At 40.1% G+C, this 24,314-nt stretch overlaps 1 protein-coding gene across 1 annotated transcript in view; it reads left to right on the forward strand.

Annotated features, from left to right (window-relative positions):
- LOC135472828 (extracellular matrix organizing protein FRAS1-like) overlaps positions 1-24,181 on the forward strand; it is a 27,849-nt gene extending 3,668 nt beyond the window's left edge. The window contains exons 7-39 of the mRNA XM_064752524.1: positions 224-411; positions 997-1,150; positions 1,658-1,740; positions 2,036-2,216; positions 2,594-2,782; positions 3,010-3,129; positions 3,467-3,646; positions 4,028-4,152; positions 4,550-4,690; positions 5,417-5,680; positions 6,407-6,499; positions 7,262-7,412; positions 8,787-9,010; positions 10,897-10,995; positions 11,343-11,508; positions 11,801-11,881; positions 12,097-12,266; positions 12,745-12,868; positions 13,060-13,271; positions 13,767-13,914; positions 14,184-14,389; positions 14,746-14,902; positions 15,223-15,423; positions 15,901-16,088; positions 16,358-16,441; positions 16,808-17,855; positions 18,199-18,359; positions 19,231-19,340; positions 19,918-20,084; positions 20,293-20,385; positions 20,719-20,831; positions 21,499-21,645; positions 22,610-24,181. Of these exons, the coding sequence (XP_064608594.1) occupies positions 224-411; positions 997-1,150; positions 1,658-1,740; positions 2,036-2,216; positions 2,594-2,782; positions 3,010-3,129; positions 3,467-3,646; positions 4,028-4,152; positions 4,550-4,690; positions 5,417-5,680; positions 6,407-6,499; positions 7,262-7,412; positions 8,787-9,010; positions 10,897-10,995; positions 11,343-11,508; positions 11,801-11,881; positions 12,097-12,266; positions 12,745-12,868; positions 13,060-13,271; positions 13,767-13,914; positions 14,184-14,389; positions 14,746-14,902; positions 15,223-15,423; positions 15,901-16,088; positions 16,358-16,441; positions 16,808-17,855; positions 18,199-18,359; positions 19,231-19,340; positions 19,918-20,084; positions 20,293-20,385; positions 20,719-20,831; positions 21,499-21,645; positions 22,610-23,173 (6,332 nt within the window). The 3' untranslated portion in view covers positions 23,174-24,181. The remainder of the gene's footprint in view (positions 1-223; positions 412-996; positions 1,151-1,657; positions 1,741-2,035; positions 2,217-2,593; positions 2,783-3,009; positions 3,130-3,466; positions 3,647-4,027; positions 4,153-4,549; positions 4,691-5,416; positions 5,681-6,406; positions 6,500-7,261; positions 7,413-8,786; positions 9,011-10,896; positions 10,996-11,342; positions 11,509-11,800; positions 11,882-12,096; positions 12,267-12,744; positions 12,869-13,059; positions 13,272-13,766; positions 13,915-14,183; positions 14,390-14,745; positions 14,903-15,222; positions 15,424-15,900; positions 16,089-16,357; positions 16,442-16,807; positions 17,856-18,198; positions 18,360-19,230; positions 19,341-19,917; positions 20,085-20,292; positions 20,386-20,718; positions 20,832-21,498; positions 21,646-22,609) is intronic.
- The last annotated feature ends 133 nt before the right edge of the window (positions 24,182-24,314 follow it).

The raw sequence follows: 24,314 nt of genomic DNA on the forward strand, positions 1-24,314 counted from the left end.
ATGCTTTTGTTTGTCTTCATGATAGCATGGTTCCTGTTTTGTTACTAACAATCGTGTATATGTGTCAGTGTTACCAGTTTCATGCGTACTGATGGAAGATGTGAATATGATATATTAAAGAGTTTAATAGAGGATAATACAAATGTTAAATATATCATTTGAATTGATTGCAGATTTTACTAATTTGTGTTCCTGTTTTTTTTTTTTTTTTTGTTTGTTTCAGTTCTTGGATCAGAATTAAGTTTAAAGAAGGTTGTAAAGTCATTCCCACTTCAAGATTTACTGGATGGCCAAATTTACTATGTGCAAAGTGATCACAAAAACAAGGAAGCTGTTCAGGACAGTTTCCTCTTCCATGCTACAGATGGCGTGAACAACTCACCCCTTAAGTCATTCAACATTTCCATTATTGTAAGATTGTCATGTAGTCTGTGTAATTTATTATTTATTTATACATTTCAAGTGTAATGCTGAACTTAATAAAGTTATACTTTATTATTCTGGAGGGAGTGAGCTGTGGAATAGTGGCTAAAAGTGCTTATCTTTCATTTGCTAAGATACACAAGGTGTGGGTTCAAACCAGTCCTTAGAAATGTTCTCTACAGGGAATTTCTAGATTTCCCCATTTGCACAGTGTAGTGTTCATTGAAGCCCACTTGTTTTCCATCAATATGGTGTGGGTATGTCACATGAGAGAAAGTTGGACAGTAACTTGTCAAGGGTTGTTGGTTTACTCCCAGGCACTCCAATTTCCTCCACAATCAGAGCTGACCGCCTTCTTATAAGTCATAAAATTGTTGAGAATCAGATTAATGTACAAATGATAAGAGTTAGATGTGAAAATCTCTGTCTGGCCAGATTTAGCTGTTTTTCCTTTTGTTTTGCATTCTTGACTATATCCCTAAGTTTGACACACTTTACACAGATGAAGACATTTTAAAATCAAACTGTGAAGCAAATATTAATACAATCAGGGTTTATGTTGCGTTGTTGCAGGCAGTGAATGATGAGGCCCCTGAGATTATCACAGAACAGCTCTTTGTGCAGGAGGACAAGTCTGTTTCCATGACTAACGCCACGTTCTTTGTGATAGACCTGGACAGCCGACCAGATGAACTTTTCTTCACAGTTGATAGCCCCCCATCACACGGTATGATACAAAGCACCTGTAGACACACGCAATGCTGATTGTCGTCCCACATGTTTATGTGGCAAGCCAACACTATACACAGTACCACGCACATAGCAACAAACAATAAGCAAGGCATCCCCGCAGAAATTATGATGTCTTGGTCTGGTTTCTCTGAGTTTTGTTAAACACATTGTCGAGGTCTGTAGGGATTTTTCTTTTGACTATTATTTGGCTTTATATTAATTCTTCAAACTTTTCACACATTTGCAAGGTGTTTATTGAAGCATACTCTGAGGGTATTAATCTGCGTAGACTGATAAAATTATACCTTTTGTGAAGCCTGTCTTCATAATTAAATAAATAAATGTGTATAAACTGCACTGAAAGTTGCTCCTTTATGTGTGAAAAGGTTGAGGTATTAGGGTACTTGTAAATGTATTTTTTATCCATGTCCTTGAATAGTGGAAACAGTCACCTGAATGTTTAAATAGACACTCACAAGTACATTTGTTTCTGTTGTTTTAGGATCCCTTGGAAGTAAGGAGTTAGCTGATGACCTTGACCATTCAGCCGCTACCTTGAGGAAGGATTCAAAGTTCACTTATGAGGTAAGGTATCCCCCTGCTGGCTAATCCTTGTGTGTAAGGATATTGTATGCAACACAGAGGGACATACTTCAGTTTCTCAGTGTTCATGTGTTGATGGAAATATACCATATCAAATGGTTCTGATAAACATTCAGGTACTCTTTTTGTGCAGTTTTCCTCAGTATTCCATGCAGATGATGCTGTATGTAAATAAAGCTTTTCAGGTGATCAGTATTCATCATGGTTTGCGAGACGTGTGCATTTTCCACTCTGGTGAAAGTAAATCTTGAGAGCTGCTCTAATTGTCTCATTTCAGGATGTGTTGAATGAGCTGATTGTATACAGACATAATGGGGAGGAAGTGACCACTGATTCCTTCAGCCTGTCACTGACCGATGGTCAGTTCACAGTCACTAAGACTATCAGTGTGGTCATTGGGCTGGTCAATGATGAGACACCCAGACTAGTGGTCAATCATGGACTAAGACTGCCTGCAGGTAAGGGGCACAAGTCTGTTGATATCTCAGCGACAGTTTACCATCTACAACAGCACTTATTCAGCAGACGATCAGACATGTTTTATTTTCATATCCTTAGAGATTGTATAGTTTTTAAAATCAAAGAGTATGAGGGAAGGTCTGACAGCAACCTGCAGTTGGTCGTGGGTTTCCCCCTGGCTGTGTCCGGTTTCCTCCCACCATAATGATGGTCGCCGTTGTATATGTGAGATATTCTTGAGTATAGCAAAAAACACCAGTCAAATAAATACATAAATAAAATCAAAGGTATTTGTGTAAAGTTTTATGCCCTGTGTGATTGTGGAAGTTGTTTGGTTGGTTTTTGTGAGGTTTATTGTTTGGTTTGTTTTTCTGAGGTTCCACTCGTGCTATAAAGTCACTCGACCTGAGGGCGACAGACATAGACTCTGATGATGAGCAGATTGCCTACACGCTGACGCACAACCCCACAGTGGGGAGACTGCGGCTGAACAAGGGGGGTAGAACCAGTGACCTGTCAGCTGATGGCTTCCAGTCTGTTTTTACACAAGCGGATCTGGATAAAGGTAAAATATGATTACATTTAAGCTGACATACTTATGATAGCACAGCTGAAATGAAATGAATGTGTTCTACCTCTACATTTAAAAAGCTCAAATTAAGGGGTTTTTCCATTTGTTCCTGGTCAGTTATCAATGATAAATAATATAAACTTGAGAAAAAGCATGTAGTTTAATGCTAGAGGTGGGAGTACTCTTACTCTGTGATTGTTTGTTATTGTGTTGTGTTGTAGGCTATTTGGAGTATGTTCATGAGAGAGGAGATGCAGCAGGCTCTGTGGTGTTTAAGTTCCAGGTGTCTGACCCAGAAGGAAACATGTTATTGGCACAGTCTTTCCACATCACTGTTTTGGGTAATCAGTTTTGAAGAATGCTTTCCTTTGATGTATCTACAGCTGGTATTGCATATCAGTATTGCATATCAATTTAGCAACAGTGTTGTATGCAATTATTTTTTTGTTGTTAAGTTCAACTGCTGAAAGGAAACAATATATTTCTGAGACTCCTAATCATATTTTTGTGTGAAAGTGTGTACATTGTATTTGGGCATTGTTATGTTTCATGATAGACCTTATGTTTTCATTGTTGTCTGGCAATTATTAAAGTAACTGAAGGCTGTTTCATGCACCTAGTTCATAGTATTAGAGACCTCAGCTGTAGCTTACCTGTACATGTATATCCTTTGCCCAGAGGACCGAGTGCTGCCCAGCGTGGACACTAACAAGCCCTTGACCTTGGCTGAGGGATCACAAGCCAAAATTACTACCCAGTTTCTCTCTGCCTCTGACAAGGACTCTGAGCCTGGCAATCTTCGGTTCTCTGTACTCTCTAATCCTCTATATGGTCATCTGGAACTCTCATCAGGACCAGGTAATCTTAATATGTTTCTGTTTTTTTTTGTAATGTCAATCAGTTTCTTTTTCAGGTTTTCAGTCCCTAGCCATCCTTGTCAAATCTGCAAAGCCTGTTTTCTTTAATTTCTGGGAGATAATTATTATAGGAATTCATCAAACAGCATATCTGATGAAATACTTAGAGTAAAACTAATTGAAGAAGATTGTGAAAGTGGAGCTTTGTTATATTGGCATGATTGGCTTTGAATATATACATGTATAATGCTGACATAAAACACATCTGATGAAATTTTAAAATACCAAACAAATCTATCAGCGGATTGAGATATATGCGGTGTATAGCTCCATGGGCTGTCCAATTGAGTACTTGTAAGTTGTAGCTGTTCTCCCCTGTCAGGTGTGGCTGTGACAGAGTTCCACCAGTCTGACCTGGCCGCTAACAGCCTCATCTATGTACACACCAGTGAGGAGGAGATCTATGCAGACAGGTTCAAGTTCTCCGTGTCAGATGGTACCAATGAGGTGAGAGCAGGGAGAACAAGAAATGTATCATTCAGAGAATTGTCAGGGATTGTCATAGACATCGCTATGGATAGCGTTGCTTCATGTAGATCCGATATTGAATCATGCACACTGGCTCAGGAGTCTCTCACCAGTGTTCTTTTTGTGAGTTCAAGTCTAGCTCTTGAAGTCCAGCTGGTCTGTCAGCAACCTGCAGATGGGTTCCTGGGCTTTCACGTGGGCTCTGCACAGATTTCTTTCATAATGCTGGTTACCTTTGTTTACATGAAAGTGATATTCTTGAGTATGGCGTAAAACACCAATGAAAATAAATTAAAAGACTTTCAGTGTTTCGTAGCCAACTTAATTCATTAGCAAGGCTTTTTATTTAAGATCACTATTTTCCTTCCCACCCCAGGTGACTCAGGCTTTCCTGATCAGCATCAATCCTGTGGACGACAGTCTGCCTATGGTCTCCATCAATGGCCTCAGGGTTCAGGAGGGGGTGAGGAAGGTCATCTCAGAGTTTGACCTCAAGGCCATTGACAAGGACACAAAGGTATGTGCCCTGTCCCGAAAACTTACAAGATTATGCAGTTTAAATATTTTTGTTTGGTGTGTCTGCATCCTTCACCTATTAGCTCAGACCTACTTGTCTAATTGTGTATTTTTATTTCTGCAGAATGCCCCTTTTTCAGACTGCTACTTCAATGTTTAACAATGTGTTAATACACGTATATTCTTCATATCAGAGGTATTGCAATTTTGACAAAACCTGTCACATACCCTGAATAAGTGAGCAGTCTAAGGGTTATTTTCACACATGATTAGGTTTCATACACAGTGTGCCTATACCAAGCCCTTATGTCCCTATGTCATGTCTTCGTGTCCCTATATCGTGATCTCATGTCCCAATATCCTGCCCTCATGTCCATGTATCATGCCCTCGTTTCACTATATAGTGCCCTGTTTCATGCCTTCATGTCCCTATATTGTGACCTCATGTCCCTATATCCTGCCTTCATGTCCTTATATCCTGCCCGTATGTCCCTTTGTCATGCCCTCATTTCCCTATACATGTGTAATGCCTCATGTCCCTATTTTGTGCTCTCATGTCCCTATACCATGCCCTCGTGTCCCTATATCTTGCCCTCATGTCTCTATATCTTTCCTGCAAACATGTATAAATATTTATTTGTTTTTGTTTTGAGATTTTGTTTTTTTTTTATTTGTCTGTTTATGCATTACCTATAATAAAGCTGGCCATGTTTTGCCTTCTTCCCAGGAGGATCATGTGATGTTTACTGTGGTACAGCCTCCCCTCCATGGCAGCATAGACCTGAGGCGTGGCACATTTTACAGCACCACCACCAGGTTCAGTATGGCTGACATCTATGAGAACCGTGTCAGTTACAAACACGACGGCAGCGAAACTCTCTCAGATCAGTTCTCCTTCACAGTGTCTGATGGGACCAACCACCTGTTTGTCATGCAACAAGATGCTGCCAGGAGAGGAGATATTCCCATTCCCCTTATATCACAACCACAGGTAAGATGTTTTTGTCCCTACATGATCCGTTATGATCGATTGCCATTGGCTGATAAGAAGGGATAAAATGTTGACATACTCTCGTTTTTGGCTGCGTGCCATGCCCACATGGGATATTTGAGTCACGTAAGGGATTTAAATAATTTAAACTTTGGTCAGCTGAAGTACTACGAGGAACAAGCATGACGAGTTGTGCTGATGTAATTTTTGTAGGTAACGCTGCATTCCTTGGTGCATCATAGTGATTTCACTCCACCATATCAGCAATGTCTGCAGTCAGCATGGCTTGGGTGGCTTCACAACTCAGCTTTAATAAATCACCATATACCTTCTCAACATGAGGATAACTTATAATAATACACATATGTTGAAGTTACAGTTTTACTATTGAAAGGATGTAGATATGATAGTGTTTCTTTGCATTTGAGATTAAACTTACTATGTCTTCATGCTTATACACTGTAATTCTTTAACTTTTTTTGCATGTGTGCAAGGTGATCATTCAAGCATATTCTGACGGCATTATTCTGTGCAGATTGAAAAATTTATACTTTTTATGAAGCCTTGTAATTGCCGTAGATATGTTGCCCTGAAATATACTGTATATACATGACCTTTGTGAACGACCTCTTGAATCTCATTATCTCCTCATAAGTTTATTACATCACATCATCATACCTATAAACATGATGATGACACTAATTAATCTTGATTGTGCTTGGACAGAGCTTCAAGATTGAGGTGATGCCCCTCGATGATGGGAGTCCGATACTGGAGACCAACTTGGGCCTTCAGTTCCTGGAATCTTCTGGAGAAGAGGTAACACATGATTCTAGAGAAAAAGGGAAATTTGTTAATACAGAATGGTACTCTATTATAGGGTGGCCACAAGTTTGTGTGAAGTTTGATTAATTTCGTATCAGAAAGAATATTTCATGTAATAGTATCAAAAGTTAAGACCATTATGTGCTTCTGGAAGTGCATTTTTACAGGCCAAACTTCTGCTGAAATACAGTAATGATAAAATATGCTGGTACTACCAGCTGGTCAGTCCATGGCCTTAATTTGTGTGAGCTGCTGTTATGCTGGTACTACCAGCTGGTCAATCCATGGCCTTAATTTGTTTGAGCTGCTGTTATGCTGGTACTACCAGCTGGTCAGTCCATAGCCTTAATTTGCGTGAGCAGCTGTTATGCTGGTACTACCAGCTGGTCAGTCCATAGCCTTAATTTGCGTGAGCAGCTGTTATGCTGGTACTACCAGCTGGTCAGTCCATAGCCTTAATTTGTGAGCTGCTGTTTTGCTGGTACTACCAGCTGGTCAGTCCATGGCCTTAATTTGTGTGAGCTGCTGTTATGCTGGTACTACCAACTGGTCAGTCCATGGCCTAAATTTGTGTAAACTGCTGTTATGCTTTCATGATCTGTTCAGTGAATAAAAATTTATGTGTAGATTAAGTGTATAATAAGTGTATAATTATTTCGTGCATATTATTTTTTTAGAGAAAAAAAAACAATCTTTAGGCTATGTATATTGACCATGATACTTTTACAAACATCACTTTTGTCTTTTTTCTTGCAGGTTTTTAATATCATCACAGAGCGTGAATTAAAGGTGTCTGATGTGGACACTCCCCCTGATAAAATCCTGTTTGTGATCTCCGCTCCCCCTAAATATGGCCACCTGGTGAAGATGACAGATCTGGATGAGCCAATCACCACCTTCACTCAGGGTGAGATGAGAACACAAGATAAAGTACCTTTGGTGGTTTCCTGTCATATGTTCTAACTCTGGCAGATAAAATTGATCGATAATCAAGTATGTTACTACAAAAAAATTTTTTCTCTGTGCAAATGATTTGATCTGTGTACTTCATGATGTAATTATAGTAGGTTTGAAATGCACAGCGGTATAATGATTGGATGTGTTGTACTGATTTGTTTTCTCTGTGTGTTCAGATGACATCACCATAAGGTCATACAGGCCTGATTCCTTACATCAGGTTTTAATTTAATGTACTGTTATCCTCATCTACATGTATATCTCTATTCACAATGGGTTCAGATGACATCAGTTAGGGCCAGGTCCATTACACCCTGAAATATTAATTTGGTGTATGATCATCCCTACCTGTTCTCTCTGTGTCGAGATGACATCAGTTAGGGCCAGGTCCATTATGACCTGTAATATTAATTTGGTGTATGATCATCCTTACCTGTTCTCTCTGTGTGTCGAGATGACATCAGTTAGGGCCAGGTCCATTATTACCTGTAATATTAATTTGGTGTATAATCATCCTTACCTGTTTTCTCTGTGTGTCGAGATGACATCAGTTAGGGCCAGGTCCATTACGCCCTGTAATATTAATTTGGTGTGTGATCATCCTTACCTGTTCTCTCTGTGTGTCGAGATGACATCAGTTAGGGCCAGGTCCATTATGCCCTGTAATATTAATTTGGTGTATGATCATCCTTATCTGTTCTCTCTGTGTGTCGAGATGACATCAGTTAGGGCCAGGTCCATTATGACCTGTAATATTAATTTGGTGTATGATCATCCTTACCTGTTCTCTCTGTGTGTCAAGATGACATCAGTTAGGGCCAGGTCCATTATGCCCTGTAATATTAATTTGGTGTATGATCATCCTTACCTGTTCTCTCTGTGTGTCGAGATGACATCAGTTAGGGCCAGGTCCATTACGCCCTGTAATATTAATTTGGTGTATGATCATCCTTATCTGTTCTCTCTGTGTGTCGAGATGACATCAGTTAGGGCCAGGTCCATTATGACCTGTAATATTAATTTGGTGTATGATCATCCTTACCTGTTCTCTCTGTGTGTCGAGATGACATCAGTTAGGGCCAGGTCCATTACGCCCTGTAATATTAATTTGGTGTATAATCATCCTTACCTGTTTTCTCTGTGTGTCGAGATGACATCAGTTAGGGCCAGGTCCATTATGCCCTGTAATATTAATTTGGTGTATGATCATCCTTACCTGTTCTCTCTGTGTGTCGAGATGACATCAGTTAGGGCCAGGTCCATTATGCCCTGTAATATTAATTTGGTGTATGATCATCCTTACCTGTTCTCTCTTTGTGTCCAGAGGACATCAGTAATGGCCTGATCCGTTACACACTGACATCCTCTAGCAATATCACGATGGACTCGTTCGCCTTTGAAGTGATGGACAGCAAACCAAATATCATACCTGACAACACCTTCCATGTCAGCTGGTCAGTGATAGAGTTTGGTCAGCCTTACCTGAATGTGACAGAGGAGACGGGCGTGATCCAGGTACCTGTCATCAGGAGGGGTAATCTTAAACAGGTGAGCAAAAATCTGAGCATAGGATCTATTTAGTAATAATTAATGTATTGTATTGGTGGGTCAGCTGTTTTTTGCTCTTGTTTTCTTATTTCAAGGATATAATGTTATCCAATATACAGTCACGGAAAAAATTATTAGACCACTCATATTTTCTTTGGTTTCTTGTTCATTTTAATGCCTGGCAACCCTAAAGGTGTATTAACCGAAGATTACAATGAATACGACAAAAATCCAGCTGATTCCATAATACTTTGTCGTATTTGATATGCTTTAAGGTCAGTTGTATTCCTAGGGTGTATGCGAGGCAATTTCATGCTTTCCATTTACATGCAGACTTACATAAAGAGTGGTTTCCTGTTTACATGTAGGCTTACATAAATAGGGGTCTCTTGTTTATATATTAAGACGCAGCACAACTCGGTAGTTGTCAGCTCTCATAATGCCTAAAACGAAAGAATTATGTGGAGCCAGAAAGGCAGCCATCTTGGCACAGCTGGATACTGGATTGAGCGAGCGACAAGTGGCCAAAAAACTGAAGATCTCTAAGACAGCAGTTCATTACACCAAGAAAAAGCAAGCCGAACATGGTACTACAAAACTGCTAGCTGGTCGAGGCAGGAAACGTCTTTCTACCCCACGAGATGACCGAGCACTCATCCGGTCCTGTATCAAGAATCGTCGTCAGACCTCCAGAGACCTTAGAAATGAGTGGGCATTGTCAACAAATGTGACTTGTTCAGCAAGAACAGTTCGAAACCGACTTCTTGAAGCTGGTCTAAAGTCCCACAGGGCACGGAAGAAGCCCTTCATCAACGAGAGGCAGCGGAAGGCCCGCTTGGGTTTTGCGAGGGATCACAAGAATTGGACTGTTGATGATTGGGCTAAAGTTCTCTTCAGTGATGAATCCAATTTTGAGTTGATGCCTACTCCAGCCAACTTACTGGTTAGGAGGAAGCCTGGGGAAGCCTACAAACCAGACTGCCTTGCTCCTACTGTAAAGCATGGGGGTGGATCAATGATGATCTGGGGTTGTTTCAGTATGGGTGGAATAGGACAGATGCAGTTGTGTGAAGGGAGAATGAACCAAGTCACATACAGAGCTACTCTTAAAAACAGTCTTCTTCCATCAGCTGCTAAACTCTTTCCTGGCTCGAATGACTGGATTTTCCAACAAGACAATGCCCCTTGCCACACGGCAAGGTCAGTTAAAACCTGGATAGAGAACCGGAACATTGGAACCATGAATTGGCCTGCTTAGTCACCTGATCTGAATCCAATTGAAAACCTGTGGAATATTATCAAGTTCAAAATGGAGAACCACAAGCCCAAAAACAAAGCAAATTTGTTCGAATTTTTGCAGCAGGAATGGGCTGCTGTGACCGCAGGGCAATGTAACAAACTGGTGGAGAGCATGCCAAGGCGCATGGCTGCAGTCATCAAAAACAATGGGCATGCAATCAAGTACTAACTCCCGTGTGAGACTGAGAGTCATGTGACTACGTGACTAGGAGACAGGAGAAAAAATGAAATGCCAAAATGTTTTTGAGAATACAGTTGCCACATCTACAGATGTATGAACTTAAGTGATTTTGGTCATTGTCAAGAAAGTCATAGAGAACTGATAGATATCACCTCTTAAATAAAACCCTTATGAACTATTTCTGTTTTCATCACTTTCTTTGCCCAAACAAATGTTCCTTCAGTTGTGCAAGGTTTTAAAATGAACAAGAAATGGGAGAAAGCAAGGGTGGTCTAATAATTTTTTCCATGACTGTATATTGCACTTTCGCCTAATTCTCCCAATGAAGTAAACATGCTTGTCTTTTTTAAGTAGAACTCGTTCATGCATTCATGTTTTAGCCTTATACCTTCTTGCCATTTCCCAGTATTCTATCGTCACCTGTCGCACACTGGTGGGGACAGCTACCTCCACTAAAGGCGGGAACAAACCAGGGCTATATGACTTTGTGGAACAGTCTGGACAGGTGAGTGACAGCTTCCAGGCACGTTATTGTCTTGTTGAAGAAATTGGTCTGTGCTGCCCATAAATAAGTTTTCTGGAAAGGTATTAAATGTGTTACAACCATATATCTGTCTTGATGGCATGTGTTTCAGCTTGTTTTGTCCTTCTTATTTCTTATGATCATAGGAATGATCTTAAAGATGAGTTATTCAGAACATATGTTATCCCTCAGGTCTTCGCACTGTAAGGTTTGTTTTCAAGTTTTCCATTATATTTGTATGGTTTCCATGGCAACAGGTCAGGCTAGGGAGTTTTACAGTCACAGTACTATTACATTGTATATCTGTATTATGTGTTCGATTTGTTCAGGTTCAGTTTGATGAGTGGCAGGAGAGTAAACCGTGTACCCTGATCATTAATGATGACCATGTGTTTGAGGGGCCCGAGACCCTGTACCTAGAGCTGAGGGACCCCACTTACACCCTGCTGGGGAGCCTGGCTAAGATGACCATCACTATCTTTGACTTGGAGGACGGTCAGTACTTACATGTATCTCTGAAGGTGGTGTCTTCCTGTTTCCAAGTTGATGTTCATGGGTGGTATAACTGTATGTAAGGAAATTGATTTTGTGTCTTGTCCACTAATTTCATATTTCATCTGCATTGCCAGTGTAAGGATCCATAATTTCTGCTTTCTGTAGGAATCATTTGTTTTCAGTTTCATCATAAGAAAAAGTCAGTGGAAACGTAAGTGTTGATGACAGGATTATGTTCTGGTACATGTACATGTGGCTTTTTTTTATTGGAGTTTTCACTTCTTATTTACAGAACCAGTTCTGCAGTTTGACAAAGGCCTCTACCAGATTAATGAAAGTGATGGTTATGTATTGGCCACCCTCACTAGAGAAGGTAGGTAGGCTTGGAGATTTTGGAACAGTTAAATATTCAGTAATCAAATTACATTATTCTCCTTATCAAATTTAATCTGCTTAAAAAAGCCAAAATGTGTTCTTCCGACATTGTCCATATTATATTCCAGAAACTGTCTTAATATTTGAAATCAGGAATAGCCTGAAACTTAAAGCTTAATAGGATTCACATGTGTTTGTGTATCCCCCTGGTAGGTGACCTGAGCAGCAGTGTGTCCGTGATCTGTTACACCCAGTCCCTAACGGCCACAGGTAGTAGTGTGGGAGGGCTGGAATCAGGGTCGGATTTCCAAGCCAGGGGGAAAACTAATTCATACAGAGTTGTCTTCCCTCCCGGAGTGGTCACAGCATCTTGTGAGGTCAAGGTAAATGTTGGCTAACACAGGTGATCTTCTACATGTTAAAATTATTTCAATAGTCATACCAAGCTAAGTTTTATTGTAAGGCGCATATAATTATGCAGAAGCACAGGTGTCACCAGCCTAGCGTAGCCAATCATGTGATGTTATATGCCGTTATTATTTGATTTGTCCTCATGGGCTGGCACTGTTGATGTTACCGCATAATTGTGTTTGGAATTTTTTCTTTGGAACATGAGATAATATTTTACTATGTTCATATATACATTTAAGCCATGACTCCCTCTGATATGTTGTAGTTTCCTTCTTTTCTACTTTTCTTAACCATCTAACTTTGTACACCTCACATTGATGTACATATATTATGCATTGGTACCGGTACTGAGCTTTAAATGCAACTAAATTTCACACATTGTTTTAACTCGAAATGAAAAAGTTAATATGTGTTTCTTGTACCTATGTAACGATTGCTTGTTGTTTTCAGCTGATTGATGACAGCGAGTTTGAGAACTCTGAGGAGTTTGAGCTTGGCTTAATTGACCCCTCACTACCTGCTGCCATAGGAACTATGTCAAAGGTCACTGTGATCATAGAGGGCCCCAATGATGGTGAGAGAGTTAGGAAAAAGTATACTGTTCAAAATCTAAAAAAATCAAATTATTATTGTCTTTTTAAATGTATTTATAGCTACAACCAGTCATAAACACAGAGATGGATATAATCCAGAAATGATAAGAGTGTAAAATGGAAAAAGGTTAATGGTATTCTTATTCATTCTACTTTTATGTTTGGTTGGTAGAGTCAGTGGTGTATTTGTCTCAGCCGGAGTACCGTTTCCCAGAGAATGGTGGCAATGTGGAGATAGAGGTGTTAAGAGAGGGGTCAGACCTGGCCCACAGTACCATGGTATGGTGTGCCACTCGGCTGTCTGACACCCCATCAGCCACCCCTGGGCAGGACTATGTCCCCAGCTCCAGTCAAATCACATTCGGGCCAGGACAAATATCTGAGGTATTTAAAGCCACATACATGTAGTATACATGTACATACTGTTACACTTTCAATGTTATCTCATGGTACAGAATTTTGTGGTGTATTTTTTTGGTTTTTTTTCAATTGGGTTGGCCTGTCCATCCATCTGTCTATGGTTTCCATGCAACGAATATTGTCTATTCTTTTTTTGATAAACATTTTGTGTGACACCAGATGTGGAACAAAAACCAGTCCAATCCATGCATATGTTTAGCATACATAACAATTTCATTTAATCTATTTCCTTACAAGTTTCCTTGCAATAACAGCTTCAAATATCGTATGACTTTGATAAAAAAGTTGTGTGTACATTCGTTTTATGTGCTCTCACATTAAGTTAGAAATTTAAAGCAGCTTACTCCATGAATAGGTTGTGTGGTACCAATACATGTATGTATTACAAGTTTAGCTTTACTATCCGAAGTTGATAAATTTGATTTGGTATTTCTCTATCAACCCTCTTTTGTTTCACAGACATGTCATTTAACAATCCTGGATGACAATGTGGACCCAAGGATGGAAGGAAATGAAACCTTTGTGGTTTTCCTGAGCTCAGCCATGGGCAGCAGTCTGGCAGAACCCTTCACCTCTACAGTCATAATACATGACTCTGAACTAGACAGTGAGTACAGTGACAGGCAGTATAATGCCATCACCTCTACAGTCATCATTACAGACAATGCCTTTACCTCTACAAGAAAACAAGTTTATAAGTGCTTAGACGAGGTTTAAATTTTACATCCATTCCATTATTTTGCTGTATCCAGTTCCAGTAACTCATTTTGTAAAGAAAATATCTTTCAAAATTTGTTTGCTTATGCAGTATGTTGTTCTAATGGCGTTGTTTTAGTTAGAAATGTTTTTGACATGGGTTTGTTTCTGCGCCTCTAGTTCCAGTGATGGGGTTTGAGGGAGATCAGTATTACGTGGACGAGAAGAATGGAACTCTGGGCGTGCCTATCATCCGTCAGGGTGATCTCAGCTTCCCATCTTCAGTGATTTGTTACACACGACATGAGACAGCAGCTGTAATGATGGACTATGTGGAGAGGCTGCAGTCTGAGGCATCGCGCATCACATTCTTCCCTGGACAGATGGTGAGGGGCATCTGTGTAGTCAGCTGCTTTGGAATAGCTAGCATCATAATAATTTAAATTTAAGGTGTACCAAATTGCTTTGTAATATAAAGAGTCCAAGGTCTGAGTATCAACAGTCATGTTGGATTGTTTGTCTTGTATATTATATTTTCAGCTTACTCTGCATGTTTTTAAAACCTTGACAGGTCCATCAAAACTTTGATTACTTTAATATGCATTTATGCAATGGATAGAAACTTCCGGCATATTACACCTGGGAAGTCCTCTTTATATTAAAAATATTGCTGAAAATACCCATATTGTTGTAATCCAGTTTTGTTTCCTTTTTCTGTGAAGTGTTTTTTGTGTTGTTTCAGGTAAAGAACTGCACAGTGAGAATTGTGGATGACGGAGAGTTTGAGCCTGAGGAAACACTTACCTTAAACCTGGCGGACCCTCAAGGGACTGAACTCTCGCAGGCTAAAGTTGGGACCAGAAATAGAACCACCATTGTGATCACCAACTATCATGATGGTAAGGTTTTGTTTGCTACAGTGGTACAAAGTAATGGAATTTCATGGGGTAAATACTTTTTTAAAAAACATAATCTAGGCTTGTGTACTTATTGTAACAGTGCAGTGTGAATATGTATTGATTTCTAGTGGCGGGAGTAAAAGTGGTTGCCTTTCAAGCAGTGCGTCTTGTAGTCCACAGCATAAGGGAGTTTTAGATTCTTGCACTGATGAAAGATATGATTGCTGCCGCAGTGTTGAACATGTAGGCTACGTATACTTCTTTGCTACTTCAGATAGTTACATGTATGTATTCTGACAATAGTTTTCTGTTTTTTGCAGTACCCACAATTCAGTTTGAGAAGGCAGCATACAGTGTTATGGAACCAAGTGGAGAAGAAGAGGTTGCAGCAGTTCAGGTCAAGGTCATCCGCATGGGTGACATCAACCAGACATCAAGTGTGCGCTGCAGCACAAGGGACGGCTCAGCAATCTCAGGCATTGACTACAACCCTAAAAGTCTGCTGCTCAAATTCTCACCTGGTGAGAATAACATGTAATCTGTAATATCGTTATGTTTCCTTGCAACAAGACCTCTTGTCAAGAGGCATTTTGATCACCCTAGTTTCATGTTTCATACTTATACAATGATCTAACAATCTTGACATTGTCAATCAAAGTAATCTGGCCTAGCTCAACTGCCATTCAAATTACTACATCAGTTAATTAGAATGTACTTACTCTTTTGTTGATGCTGCCATTTTAATGGACAAGTTTTACACCCGTCAAGCAAACAAATTTGAATGGGAAGATGTTTGGTCGGCCCTTTTATTACTGATCTGTTCATAAGTCAGTTGAATTCCATTATTTGATCAGCCCTGTGATCTTTACACATCATTATCCAGTTTTGACTAGATTGAGAAAAATACATTCTTGTTTACTGGTGAAGCAACAAATGATTAAACGTGATGGGTGTGTCAAGATTTTCTTTTTAGAATGGCCCGTTTTTATTTGGTCCAGGTATGCGATCCATTGACTTCAGTGTGGACGTGCTGTATAACCGGGAGATTGAGTGGCATGAGTCTTTCAGTGTGATCTTGGGGCCAAACGACCCAGAGGGCGCTGTGTTTGGTCCAATCAGAACCAGCACCATTACTATACTGGACAACGAGGTTTCAGGGAGCTTGGTTTTGCCAGCAGCACCAATAGTATGTTTGTTGTAACATGTACATGTAACTTGTTTCAACTTTTTAAGGTACACAAATATTAAGGAATGTATTTTAGGGAAAGAGATAAAGTGTGTGCATAGATTAATATATTCTGTATAGCTTAGTTAAGTTTGTGTGAGGATTACTTCTGAGGCAGGTACCGAATTGACATGAGTGCTGGTAGATTTCACATGATGATCAATATGCCACTTGTGTCATTGGTTTGTAGCTGTCCCAAGTAACATTGTGTGAACATGTGTTGGTTTCAGGTTGTATCCTTACTCCATTATGATGATGTGGAGAAAGGCCTGAAGTTACACCCCTCCCCTGGTTACCCATTGGTCTGTGTCACGGTAAGTATTCTCCTTCCTCTTGAAGTGTTAAGGATTATTTTCAGAAGGGATACAGTCTATGTGTCTTTGATGGGTAAAAACATCCAGCTGTTAAATGTTAGATGAAAGCACTGATTTCTGATTCTGGGTCTGTCATGGTTCATTCTGCTGGGAATCTACAATCACTTTGCAAACATTCATTAGACATGTATATGTAAGAGTGGGAAGTTTTGAGAGTTGAACTTGTGAGAATCAGTTCTTATGTTACGGCTAGTGGTGGTAGTTTTTCTAATCAAGTAATCATGAAACCTTTTGGAGACAAGATTAAGTTAAGGGATTTGATGGTACAAAGACATGTATGATACCTGTTAATGTTTGGTGTTGCAGCCATGTGACCTGCACTACCCAGACTACAGCAGCACCCACTCTTTGTGTGAGGAGGCAGGAGTGAACCAGAGCAGCATGTACTACCGGTGGGAGGTATCTATGCCTGAGGGTGAGGGTGGTGCCAGGCCACCATTCGTCACTGTCTCTGACCACACCCTCTTCACCAGTGTCAACAGACTCAGCCTGGACAGTATCTACTTCAGACCTAGTTTTAAGGTCAGGTGTGTGGCCCAGCCTCTCCACGGTAACGGTAACCCTGGGGTGCCTCTGAAGAGCCAGGTAGTGACCATCGGCCGGGACAACGCCATCTGCCCGTCCACCGTGTTCTCAGGACAGCCGTATGGTTACCAGGCCCAGTCGTTCATCGCTAACCTGGACTATGTGGGACCGGAGGATGAGGTGCATCCTAACACCATCCACATCTCAGTACAGGTCCCACACCAGGACGGCATGCTGCCCCTCATCTCCACTCACCCGCTGCACAACCTGCGCTTCCTGCTCTCTGACCCCACATACCGGCAGCAACACGTGTGCTCAAACATCGTTACTGAGCAGGAGCGTGCCCCGCTTATCGACGAGGGTTTCCTGTCCTCCCCGGATGACCTTGACCTGATTCACGGGCCAGGGTACAACCTGCCGTATCAATTTGAGCCTGACATCCGAGAGGACGGCAGCCTGAACCTGTACAAACATTTGGACCTGAAGAGCTGTATCTGGACGTTTAATGCCTGGTATCACATGACAGAGCTGGTAGATGTTTGCGGGGGACAGGTTATCTCAGACTTCCAGGTGAGGGACTCTGCTCAGACCTACCTGACCGTCCGTCTGCCACTGTATGTGTCCTACCTGTACGCCACGGCACCCACGGGCTGGGGATCACTGGAGCACCGCACAGAGATGGAGTTCTCCTTTTTCTACAACACAATACTGTGGAGAACAGGCCTGGAGACAGATGGCAAGCTCGGGGGAAAACTACAGGTGCTGAGGATTCTCATAGGGGACGAGGGAAAGCTGATTGTTGACTTCAAAACACAGGCAAAGTTCAGAGGTGATCACTGCTACACTGGGTTTTAATCAGATTGATGAAATAACGTCAGTGTGTTTGATAAATCATTGTATATTAGTTGAAATATAGTCTAGTATGCTGAATATAGATTCTTTGGTGTAGGTTGAGAGGCTCCACGTATCTCAGAAAAATTTCTGAACATTATGGTGTGTATCTGTTTCTGCTGAGTCATAATGCTGTGTTACTTTAAGATTGTGATTGGTAGTATTCATTCATTTCCAGGACTGAGCCATTGAAATTCTTTTCTGCATTTATAAAGGATAAGATTCTTCTTTTCATAGGATGCTGACCCAGTAGCCTAATGTTTCTGGTTGCTTTTGTTCAGGTTTGTATGTGCCATTCCATCATACCCTCCAGGGTTTTGTGAGCAGAGTTCTCCCACCTGGAAATATGGACATCACATTTGACCTTGAACTCCTGTGGAGTCAGCAAACCTTTGACAGTCCTCAGCAGTTGTGGAGAGCCACCAGTGATTACAATCTCAAGGTGGGCACTGGAACAGTTCTTGGGTCTGTTACACAAACTAGTTGTTAAGTTCACAATTAATTCTCATTTCTATTACCTGAGAATATGTGCTTGCTGGGCATTGTGTACATGCTTGATTTCTTGAAGATCTTGCCGGGCCTCCGTGGCGCAGTTGGTTAGCCAGCTAGCTCAGCGTAATGACCCAAGAGCCTCTCACCAGTGCAGTCGCTGTGAGTTCAAGTCAATATCATGCTGGCTTCCTCTCCTGTCATACATGGGAAGGTCCGGCAGCAACCTGTGGATGGTCTTGGGTTTCCCCCGGGCTCTGCCAGGTTTCCTCCCACCATAGTGCTGGACGCCGTCATATAAGTGAAATATTTTTGTGTACGTTGTTTAACACCAATCAAATAAGTGATTAAATAAATACAGGTCTTGCCAATGGTGAACTTCTCCCTTCTGAGAAACCACAAATTCCATAGAACATATAAATATTCTGGATTGGATGGTGTAGTGTTTTGAAGGAGAGCAGAATCGCCAAGATTATTCTGATGCTCAACAGATTCAGCCAAGTATTTCATTTGGTAGACATCAACTATTTTATAGATTGACAGAGACATTACTTGTGGATAACAACTCCTGGATTTATTGTATTGCCAACACAATAAATGCAGGAACTGTTATCCATAAGTAATGCCTCTGTCAATCTATACCACCCCAGCTCCTAAATGCCTCTGAAAGAATCCACTATTTTACTCTGTGGTTATGAAGGATGGTTTGCTCCTCCATAAATCTGCCTGCTATCATATAAAGCATTAAGATATGAAACCTGTTGAAATAAATAAAATTAATAAAAAGAGTAGTACATGTACATTTGCATTTGCCTTCATTGTAGGATTACACAGGTCAATATGTGATAGAGCTGATCCCTTGTTCTGTGAAGTCCACGCAGGCTTACACGGACATACAGCCCACCATCCCCTGTACAGCACATCAGCCTGAGAGGTGAGGGCCACTATGATAGATCACTGAACTCACAGTTTGTTTCATAACAGTACATGTATATGTGCTTTATTATTTCTGCCAAGGCAGTTATGAACAAATTTGGATTAAATTTTGTGCACATCATGGTGGTAATCCAGGAATTTGTTTTAATGATTCTTCATCATTATGGGACTTGAAACCAATGCAGAGTAGTGTCCCTTTGTCTTTAGTGGGCGATTTGTACATTTGACAGTGGCAGGAAAGCCTTCTAATTTCTATCTCATACTGGCATTTTGGCCGAATTAAAAGTTTGAGAGAAAGTTTAGATTCCTTCATTGTATAAAGGATACTAATTTAAAAATTAATATTAGCTTTGTATTAAAGTTATGAAGAAAGCTATTGATAATAAAGAATTTTGATGCTGTATTAACATGTTTTTGGGGAAACTTAGTTTACTAACATTTTGCACACGTGTATAATATCTTTCCAACACCAAAAATTCTGTGATCCCATGTCTCCTCTTTCGCTTCCTGCTTTAAAATATATGAAGACCTGAGAACTGTTGACAGAAAACAATATTTTCCATTTATTTGTCCAGGTTTGAGGTACCAATAGCTTTCCAGCAGACAAACCGCCCTGTGCCTGTGGTCTACTCTTTGAACACAGAGTTCCAGCTCACCAATAATGAGAAGATGTTCCTGCTCGACCCCCAGGAGACCCGACTTACCCTTGATGACCTTGATTACTCAGGAGCATTCTCAAAAGGTAAGTTTGACACTCAAATGGGCAAGAAGGTATATTTTGATAGTTGTTAAGTACAGTTCTGGTGATACAGTGATATCTTCTTTACTGATATCAATTTTACTGCTGTAACAATTTTTGGTATCCATCTCTTTGGCTGATTTGTTATACGAGTTGTGTCTGACTAAGTAGCAAGGTGAGTAGAACTGAATGTAAGACTTTCTTGTTCCAGGCCAGAAGATTTATGGCCGCGTGTTGTGGAGTCCAGAACAGGACCTGAAGACAGCCTACAAACTTGTCATTGAAAAGCTCTACTTGTGCACTGGTAAACTTGCCTCCTTCATATTTAGTGTAAACTGCCACTATCAGTTCTGCAATTTTGAACCTGATGAATGAATGTTTCAAGTTTCCCGGGAGTAATTGTACTCAGCAAATATATATAACCTTAACTCTGTTTTATATCATTTAAACTTCCATTCTCAATCCTGCAGCTCTTCACCAAATGAATGAATGATTTCTTTTAGGAGCCATTATACTCCCAAAATACATCACATCCTTGTGATATATACCTGTATTCTGCAATATGCATGTGTACTAAAAAAATTTTCATTGAATACCTTGGGAACATGATATGAATACTATTGTGTGCTGTTTCTAGGTCGTGATGGGTATGTGCCGACCTTTGACCCCACTGGAGAGGTGTATAATGAAGGGCCTCAGTTTGGTTGTATACAGCCGCACCCTGACCTTAAGTACAGGTTTCTTATCCTGGTGAGTTTTATAGTGGGCTAAACCTCATTCACAGAAACTGCTTCACATATATAGTTATTTCATTATTATGGGTTGATTGATTGAAGTTGATTAGTACATGTTGTAATCAAATTCAATTAATTACTGCATGTGCTAAAATGAACACCAGTTGTTCATTTGCACAGTTTTCCTGAAAGATCATTCACTCACCATGATGAAACTGTGGCATGAAATATATATCAGTATAAAGGACCTGACTTGTAACATGTGCACATACATGTACAGGACTTTGTCTGAGGCAGAATTGGTCTCAAATACCAGCTTATTTGTTCACTAAAATGAAAGGAAATTGTCCACTATTATGGACTAGTTATACATTAGTTGAAAGCCACATTTATATATGTTTTGTATGGGGTAAGTGATTAAAACTGCTGAAGTTGAAGAGTTCCCATGATTAGCGCCATACAGTGTGGAAAAGTAACAATGTATTTTATAACAGACAGTATGACTGAATATTTTACATCTTCTTCATCTTTTCAGAGAGAGTTCTTAGATTTATGTGTAAATTTGTTTGCTTTTATTCAAGTCCTATTCAGATTGATAGTTTAAACTCACATGTACATTCTATTGCAGATTGTTTGAGTCATTCCGGTTAATGTCAGTTCATGGATTGTCATTTTGATTTCAGGACCGTGAGAATCCTGACGTGATTCAGACAGACTTTAACAATGTAGGCTTTGGTGCTCAGCTAGCAGGTCAGAATCCAGACTACAGTGTCCTTGAGGCCATGCCAGGAGTGGATGGCTTTGTCATGAATGTCGACCCACTGTATAAGGTAAGCTAAGGAAAGTAAAAAGCTTATCAACATTGTTTAATGTAGACTGTGTGAACTAATGACAGCCAGATATTGTTCTACACTTTGTTGTTGTGAAGGACTCTCCTTATGATAAAAGTCATAATGAATGCAGAGATTATATACTCTAAATGTTCAAAATTTGCACATGAAATACTCAAGATGGGATATTTACATATATGTACTCAGATGCTTTAGTGTTTCGCAAAAGTATAATTGGACCAAAAGTAAGATTGACAAAAAAACATTCATGAATAAAGAAATATTTTAACAATTTCCAGAAATTTGTTGGTGTCAAGACTACATATGTGTTAAGCAGGATAACATGGCTCAAGAGCTTTGTTCGTCTAAAATATACACTGCATAAATAGGGACAAATGTATTTTAATGCTCTTGAAGTAGTCATTTTACTTTTTTCTTTAAATTTGTTGAACTTACATATCTCATGTTATAAATTATTTGTGGGAAATCTTTATCCCTTTCAAAAGGCAAACTAGAACATGCTTACAGTGTGAACAAGCTATAAAAATGTTTTTAAACACTCAGTTGTTAACCTATTCATAAACTTTATGTGTACATATGTACACTCTCAATAGGTATAGCGTGAGGGCTGGTAGAGAGTCAAGGGGGTGCATATTGTCATGGTAATCAGAATCCACAGCCTGGGCCCTTCTGGTACACTGTAGTGTCACCAGAAATTGTACACTGAGCTACTCCAAACCAGTGCAAGTCCATGTCAGTATATTACATGTGTGTGGAAAGTGACAGTATTATTATAACAAAGAATAGGTATTTTCTTCACAGTATCTGTCCTAAAATTAAAATCTTTATTTTTTTGGTGGAAATGGGTGAAAGAAGAAAGGTGGACAAAATAAATGATAGGCGGTATAATGTTCTATTATCTGTGGCTTTCCCCTGTGTTCCATTTGTTGTTGTTGTTCTTCAGGTGGATTCTGGCCACCAGTGGTATCTCCAGTGTCTCTATACAATTGGTGTGTCTGACCGCGCAACACGAGTACGACGTTCTACCCTCATCAGGTGGAGAAGAGATGCCAGCCAGGGGGAACAACCCGACTGGCTGGACAGTAATCAACCCAAGAATGGCACTAACATACAGATCATCCAACTCAACGTTACCGACTTTGATTCCTTTGTATCAAGCCCTCAGAATCTTGCCCAGGTGGTTGCCCCGGCAGTAGCTGGGGTTGCCTTGGCAGCACTCATTGTGTGCTGTTGCTGCTTTTGCTGCTCAAGGTGCCGTCAACGAAAGCGCCCTTTGAAGGAAGGTAAGAAGAGCAACCTGGAACTGGCTGAGCAGAATCCAATGAGAGTTGACAATCGCAGAAACTCTGTGAGAGAGAAATCCCGAATATTGACAGAGCTGGATGTGAAGAATGTTACCAACACTTCCACCAGGAGGAAGTCCAGCATAGGGTCTAAAAACGTGAATGTGAGGGTGTCATTAAGAAGTGATGACCCAGGGGTGACTGGGCCTGGTACTGAGGTATGATGAAGGGTCATAGAGAGATGTAGAGATGGTAGTCTGACGAAGTAGAAGAGAGAGGCTATTTTGCTTATAACCTGTAATATATAATGGTGCTAAGAGCTGTCCTGTTACACACCCACGCCTGTATGACTATGTAATCTAGCGTCATGTAGGGAGCCAGTGTATTAGTCCTTATAGATCTGTCATAAGTTAGGGAAACGTATATAGGAATGTAGATTTTCAGACATCCAGGTTAGTATACTATAAAAGATAACACTATAAAACTGTTCTACTGGACAATGTATATTATTTACTGATGTTGCAGCGACTTATCGCCTTCAACAGATGGTGAAGCGATAGGTTGTCGCTAAATAAATAATAATGAGTCAATAAATAATGTACATGTCAATAAATAATATACAGGTTCAGTGCTATGAATTCCTTAGTTTTCTCATTAGAATCATGAAAAGTTCTTGATTCTAATGAGAAAACCAAGGAATTCATAGCATTGATATGTGAGTAGTGGTTCTTTGCCTAATAATTAGTGAAGAATGTATTAAGTTCCAGTGGAACATTTTTAAGAAAAACTGCCATTTTTGTAAGTATAGCTAACTCTTCTTGCTGAGGATATTCAACTTTGCTGGTAATCTCAGCCTGTAAAATAGTGTGATCATCGGATTTTTTATCATCTACCATTGATACTCATTTGGGCCTCTGTCAGGGCTCTTGACAGGACCAATGTATTTCAGTGTCACAGGGATCTGTAGTGTACCAACAGTCAGACACACTCGCCAGGCAATTTTTAAGAAATTAGCATTGAATATTTATAGAGCTTTTATACTTTTTTTTTATAGGTTTGTGAAAGCTGCATGTGTTGTGGATGACTGTGGCGTAACTTAAGTATTGTGATAATAACCAAGTACATGTGTAAGCTGTGGATCACTTTTTACAATCACTTTATGTAACTTTAATATTCGTCTGTATTTTTACGTAACCACCATTTTAATGGAGCCAAGCTTCTGGTGTAAACCCTGTGTAATTAGACCACTGTCATGGCATCATATGAGATTTTTAGAATTCATAGCTTCAACAATTTACATTTGCTACATGTACTTGTCTATTAATTCCTTCCAGACATATTTTTACACTGAGTTTTTATATGTTA

Source organism: Liolophura sinensis, chromosome 1 (genome assembly GCF_032854445.1).
Source record: "Liolophura sinensis isolate JHLJ2023 chromosome 1, CUHK_Ljap_v2, whole genome shotgun sequence".
NCBI lineage: Eukaryota > Metazoa > Mollusca > Polyplacophora > Chitonida > Chitonidae > Liolophura > Liolophura sinensis.